Source organism: Carassius auratus, unplaced genomic scaffold (genome assembly GCF_003368295.1).
Source record: "Carassius auratus strain Wakin unplaced genomic scaffold, ASM336829v1 scaf_tig00008846, whole genome shotgun sequence".
NCBI lineage: Eukaryota > Metazoa > Chordata > Actinopteri > Cypriniformes > Cyprinidae > Carassius > Carassius auratus.
In genome coordinates this window covers 56,248-62,712 of record NW_020523980.1, presented here as the reverse complement: position 1 = coordinate 62,712, position 6,465 = coordinate 56,248, and the positions used below count along the sequence as shown (strand labels likewise).

Genomic DNA, 6,465 nt, shown 5'->3' with positions numbered 1-6,465 from the left:
TGTTAGTTCATATGAACTAATGTAGTTAAAAATGTTAACAAATGGAACCTTATTGTAAAGTGTTTCCAAGTAAAGTTATATATTAAAACAAATGGATGGATCTGCTTGCCGTGCATGTTTTCATACGTTTAGTTTGAAGAGCTGATGACATTGTGTGTATAAAAGCAAAGATACAGAAAATCAAATATGTATAAATAAGAAGCATCTGAATGCTGTGAATATCAGAGCCGCAGCTTTCTAAACACTGAATAAAGCAGAAACAGACTGCAGGAAGATACTTTATTTACAGAATATTCACGAGCTGATGTCCTGCTTCATTCAGATTCAGTTTATGTCTGATTATGTCTGATCATCAGGCCGTTTAAATACCACTACATTTCAAAAGGCAAAGAAATGCAGTAACTCCAAACATAGTGAGTATGTTTATGCACATTTATCACGAACATCCACTTCTGTGTTCACGAACATGTTCCTTTTTATAGAAAAAGAGTAACAAAACCCCCAAATGCCAGAATCACTTTCAGACCTTAAAGAGGAATATTTGGTGAACTGTCCATGAAATATGAATTCAGTCATGATTACGGAGTGATTGATTTTTACAGGGGATCCTGAAGTGTGTGTAACCCTTCTGATGAGCCTCTAACATACACCAGAAACTCACAACAGTGTTATTTCACATTTCTTAACTAAGTTTCTGTTTGATGTGATTCTTCGTGACTCGTATCGCTACAGTGAAGAATAAACAAATGCTTCTCTGAGCAGGGTTTTGTGTTTCGGGTGGATGTTTCGTGCTCCTCCTGAGTCACAGAGGGGCTCAACGTCTTTTTAATGCTCGGCCAACAAACTTATATTCATCAAATTGTGGTAATCTGATTAGTTCTGTTGGATGTGGGTGATGGTGTTCACATGATGAGGCACTGAGTGGCTCCGCAGCAGTCCTTCACGAGCGCCGCGCTGCTGCTGCTGATGGAGGGTTTGTTGGCTGGAGGTTCAGTCCTTCTGGGCTTCAAATCTCCTGCGGAGAGAAACACAGCCAATCAGAGAACACCACGCAAGTCATGTGCTTCATACCGCAACTGCATTGTAACATAAAATCATTTCAATTTTAACCTGTTTGCCACTGACCTCTCCAAAAGAAAAGAAAAGCCCAGTCATCAGGAAACCAATCAGAAAGGGCCAGTATGAACAGAGAGAGACTAAAGAGTTACAGTCACTTGGACTTTTTTTCAAGATTCAAGATTTTTATTCGTCACATACAAAATGATATATAGCATATATAACCAGCAGTGAAATGTAGAGTATTTTTCTGTTCTGAGCTCAAATATACATTTAGTTTCATCACTTTCTTCAGTGTTTACTGTGTGTACTTCATGCATGTCACTTTCGTGTCAGAAACATCCCAAATCTCTCCTTCAGTGTAAAAAGAAACACGCATCTGAGAGACGGCTGTGAAAACACTTACTCTGTGTAACACTGAGCTTCTGTCGGAGGAACTCGGCCATCTCTTTATCTTCTTCCTGCTCCCTGTTAGACAGAGAAAACCAGAAAAATCTCACAAAAACGTACATTTGATGACTAATGTCACTAATAAACTTTATTCTCTGACCTCAGACGCTCGACCTCAGCATCATCCACCAGGAAATCTCTCCTCTGCACCAGCTGATGAATCTCCTGGATTAATTTCTCTTCTCTGTGATGATGTTTCTTAGACTTCTCTGCATCTGTGCGTTAGATGAAAACACACACATGATTTTCAATCTAAGATGTAGCTCAGCAGTGTCTGCGGTCATGTGTCACTCCATCCTTCGGCCGCTCTCCGCTCACTCACCTCTCAGTTGCATGGGTTGGGCTTTCACTGAACTATTTCTATTGCAAATTAATATATGCTTTTCACATGTGCCCCAATGCAAAAAAAAATAAAATAAACCTAAACATTTGAATAAACTGAGGGAAAGCACAACGTTTCACCTTCACTTTAGTTGAATTTGTCTCCTTGTTACATGATGGCAAACCTGCATTCACGTGTGTGTGTGTGTGCGTGTGTGTGTGCGTGCGTGTGTGCCTGCGTGCGTGTGTGTGTGTGTCACCTGGCACTGCCACTATCTCCCTCAGCTCCTGCTTCAGCTTCATAATGTCTTTGCAGAGATGAATATCGTCCATCCTGAGAAAAACATGAGAGAAAACCAGTTGCTCAGAGTCCATCATTCCAGAACTATGAATTTAGAGGAGAATTTGAGCATTTTATTCTGAATACATGCAGTAAATGCAGCCGCTGCTCACATGAAGCGCAGCTCGGACTCGCGTCTCACCAGAACCTCACGCAGACGCTGGATCCGAACCATCTCTGCCTCGAGCTCGACTGCAGACCTGGAGCTTTCAGCCATGGACACGTCCATCTGGCCTTGGGCACAAACAGACGACGAGTGAGTGTGTGTGTGTGTGTGTGTGTGTGTGTGTGTGTGTGTTTGAGTGAGTGTGTGTGTGTGTTTGAGTGAGTGTGTGTGTGTGCGTGTGTGTGTGTGCGTGTGTGTTTGAGTGAGTGTGTGTGTGTGTTTGAGTGTGTGTGTGTGTGTGTGTGTGTGTGCGTGTGTGTTTGAGTGAGTGTGTGTGTGTTTGAGTGAGTGTGTGTGTGTGTGTGCGTGTGTGTGTTTGAATGAGTGTGTGTGTGTGTGTGTGTGTGTGTGTGTTTGAGTGTGTGTGTGTGTGTGTGTGTGTGTGTGTGTGTGTGTGTGCGTGTGTGTTTGAGTGTGTGTGTGTGTGTGTGTGTGTGTGTGTGTTTGAGTGAGTGTGTGTGTGTGTATGTGTGCGTGATTGAGTTTGTAGCAGTTTTCTCAGGGTTCGTTCACTGTAAGGTGTGTGTTGTATGTCACTGCTGTATCACGTTTCTTTATCGAGTCTGAGTGTGTGTGAATCAGTGTTTGGTGATGTTTATTGCAGTTCTGCTCAGGATAACACAGGTGGAGATATTTAGTAATTAATTCATCTTTTTGTGGCTATTATAAAGCTCTTTATGACACAATATATTCTTCTCTGATCCGTTATGACCTTGAAGAGGTCAGAGGCCGTTAACATTAGGAATGACTGATTATGAATTCTAAGCAGTCAATCATTTCCTTTATTTTGGGATCATTTTCATTCAGTCATTCATATTACATTCAAATATTCAGTAATACATCCGTCTTTTTCTTTGTGCGCTCTTCTTTGTGAGTCTCAGATGTGTGCATCTACGTACAAATGTTATGATAAAAAAAGAGAATAATATTACGGTGGAAAAATATTTAAATATTTAATTTGGTAAAAGAGTATGTCATAAGAAGACTTGAGGCTGTAGAAATAATATTGTTACTGTGGGCATGAAAATATCAGTGGTGTCAAGTTAGAGGTGAGTGGAAATAAAATATTTGGGTTAAAAAAGGAAACGAAAAGAGAGGCAAAAATGAAAGCCTGTATAAAATCTGATTTATGGCACTCGTCATCTCTGTGAGATCTCACATGTAAACACTCATGTGCTCTGTGTGTGTGTTGGCTTTGAAAACTCCCTGATTCATGATTCTATTGTTCTCACCAAACGAGTCTTTCACACCTCCGCCAGGTATTACACATTATCCGCATCATTCTTTATCATTATTCTTTTGTTTTTATTCCACCTTTATCAGCCTTTTTTTGTGGAATTTCAATGTTTCCAAAGCAGCGATCTCACTTCAGTCTCTGTTTGCATTTAGCCCTTATTTATCAAAAGTCTTACTATAAAAATACAACAAAACATTTTCTTACGACCTTACGTGAATTATTGTGACAGAAATGCATTATGAAGAAGAAATGCACCTGCTATTATTAGCATTAGAGCTAACATTAGCATCAAGCTACATCAGACAATTTATTAAAATATTAGTACACTTTTACTCAAAACTCACTCTGAACCCTGCTAGATTGACAAGCCGAACGTCCAAGTCTGTCTGGGTCACAGCTCAAATACACGGAAGCAAACACACACAGATCGCTGGGAGCAGGCGGCAAGGAAGTCGACCGGAAGTTGAAGTCGGGTGGGTGCCGCCATCTTGTAGCAGAACTTCACTTGCGTTAGCATACTCATTGACTCCCATTCATTTTGGCGTCACTTTGACAGAGAATAACTTTACATCTGAAGAATTTAAAGACTCCGTTTGTCCATTATTTATTTCTAAAGATACACGACAATGTATAAAGGGCTCCATTACCTTCTATGTTACATTATGGCCCCGTACAAACAGTTTTTGTAAAAATAGGCTAACGATTGCGTCATAACCACTCGGCTCTCTGTCGCATTACCGTACAGACAGAAGGAGAAGCTCGCAGGCAATTAACTTAATATGGCGTACTGGCGTTACATTTTAAAATACTATACAAAATAATTAATCAGAATACTTACTCCTGCTCACTCACGACAAAGAACTCCCCGCTCAAGCTCGCCGTCTCTGCAAGATTAACGATGGCAGTTTGCACACACAGCTACTAGAAGATTTACATCTGTCAGACAGGTTGCTGACGTCATCGAGCTTAGTTTGAGTCTGCAAGTGCTAAAAAACGCTAAAAATGGGCTTCACTTGTCTAAATTGAGTTGCAATGAGGTCGCTGTGTCCATTTCTTTTACTGTCTATGGCTGGGAGAGGCTATTTATCATCAGATCAGATCGTGTAAATCAGTGGAAATGAATAGAAATGATGATTCTGTGTGAAGAAATATGAAGTAAACATCAGTAAATATATCCATATATCTCCGTAGATATGCATCTTTGGTCTATAAATCCTTATTGACGCTGTTCAGTGAGTATATGTGAACACAAATAAACCGCTGCTGACGTGACTGAATATGAGTGAGTGGTGAATTTCTATTCAAAATGTGGCATAATACGGATTTATTATTTTGCACTTCTGACATAAATCACTAAATATCTGTCACTGCAACAAAGCTAGAGTCTTTAAACTTTCAGTTGATGCACAGTTTGTCCAGATCAAGTAAGACAGTGATGTTTAACGTGCTGTGAAAGTGAAACAATAATAAACTGGGGCCGTCGGCGATGTTTGACAGTAAAGGGGTTAAACTATCTTGGACACTTTAAAGATCTTCCTGATGAGTTTGATCAGGGTTGGAACTAAACTTTGAGCTGAAAATAGATGATTTATTGTGAAATGATTTTCTCTCTTAGAAATCTTTATTTAATACCACTATAAATGCCATTAATTCCACAAAAAGTTTTTTTTTATTTAAAGTTATTAGTATACGTTTTACCAAGACAATATGTTACTGAAGCGCTTGGGATATAATGTGAGACATTTCCACCACAGTTTGCTATTAAACACCCTTGATGAATGTAATGAAGATGGCATATGTTGCATCATAAAAATGACAATACAATACATAAATCATGTTCTGTCCACAGCTGGACATTATGAGTGTACTGATTAAATAAAGCAGAGAACGTGTGAAAAAAGCTGAAGAAACACATGCACGTTTTAAAATGAAAGGGTCACTTAAATAAATACATCGATGACCTTCAAAAACACGATCCGTGTCGCGTCTGATAATAATACTACAATCATATCTGATAATAAGACTTCTATGATATCTGATAACATGAACATCTGTAGTGTGTCACCTTTGTCTTTGCTCCGGTGTGTCTCCTGCAGCGCGCCGTATGTTTTCACCGTGGCTTCGCTTTCAGAAATGGCTTTCTTTAGCTCCATAGTAAATGTTGATGTCACAGATTTCTGGTTTGGTTGATTTTGTAGCTGTCTCGTCGCTGTAATCACGCTGATCTGATATCATCCGCAAAACCGAACGACATCTTGACAGAATGAAGCTCCGTGACGTCACAGTGATGAGGGATGCAGAGCGCATGCGCACAAAGGATAACGGACCGATACTAGAAACTGATAATTAATCGGGATTTTATAGTGAAAAAACTGACGTACCATACAGCCAAGTATGGGGACCCATACTCAGAATTCGTACTCTGCATTTAACCCATCCGAAGTGCACACACACCGGGAGCAGTGAACACACACACACACACACACAGTAAGCCTGCGATTCTGCGATTTTTGTTTTTGTGAAAAGTGGGGACATCCCATGGGCGTAATGGTATTTATACTGTACAAACTGTATATTCTATTGGCCTTCACCAACCCTACACCTAACCCTAACCCTCACAGGAAACTTTGTGCATTTTTACTTTCTCAAAAAAAAAAAAAAAGAAAACTCATTCTGCATGATTTATAAGTGAAGGTGAAAGTGAAGTGACATTCAGACAAGTATAGTGACCCATACTCAGAATTCGTGCTCTGCATTTAACCCATCCGAACTGCACACACACAGAGCAGTGAACACACACACACACACACACACACACACACACACTGTGAGCACACACCCGGAGCAGTGGGCAGCCATTTATGCTGCAGCGCCCGGGGAGCAGTTGGGGGTTCG

At 40.2% G+C, this 6,465-nt stretch overlaps 1 protein-coding gene across 2 annotated transcripts; it reads right to left on the bottom strand.

Annotated features, from left to right (window-relative positions):
* Positions 1 to 158: 158 nt before the first annotated feature.
* Positions 159 to 5,872, bottom strand: bmerb1 (bMERB domain containing 1). Of its 2 annotated transcripts, none has more exons than XM_026245340.1 (6): positions 5,636 to 5,746; positions 2,281 to 2,396; positions 2,088 to 2,161; positions 1,607 to 1,721; positions 1,463 to 1,524; positions 159 to 1,015 (listed from the first exon to the last, which is right to left on the bottom strand). In XM_026245340.1, the coding sequence occupies exons 2-6, from the start codon at positions 2,394 to 2,396 to the stop codon at positions 903 to 905; spliced, it is 480 nt and encodes a 159-aa protein (XP_026101125.1). In that variant the 5' UTR covers positions 5,636 to 5,746; the 3' UTR covers positions 159 to 902. The 2 variants fall into 2 exon arrangements, with proteins under 2 accessions (XP_026101125.1, XP_026101124.1); XM_026245339.1 differs by having other exon boundaries at positions 161 to 1,015; positions 2,281 to 2,401; positions 5,636 to 5,872.
* Positions 5,873 to 6,465: the final 593 nt, after the last annotated feature.

Excerpts from the sequence above, each read along its gene's own strand:
- bmerb1 (XM_026245339.1), bottom strand. The coding sequence starts at position 5,723 with ATGGAGCTAAAGAAAGCCATTTCTGAAAGCGAAGCCACGGTGAAAACA. Across the intron at positions 2,402-5,635 it reads ACACCGGAGCAAAGACAAAG|GCCAGATGGACGTGTCCATG; the intron begins GTGACACACTAC and ends TTTGTGCCCAAG. Across the intron at positions 1,722-2,087 it reads GGAGATAGTGGCAGTGCCAG|ATGCAGAGAAGTCTAAGAAA; the intron begins GTGACACACACA and ends TCTAACGCACAG.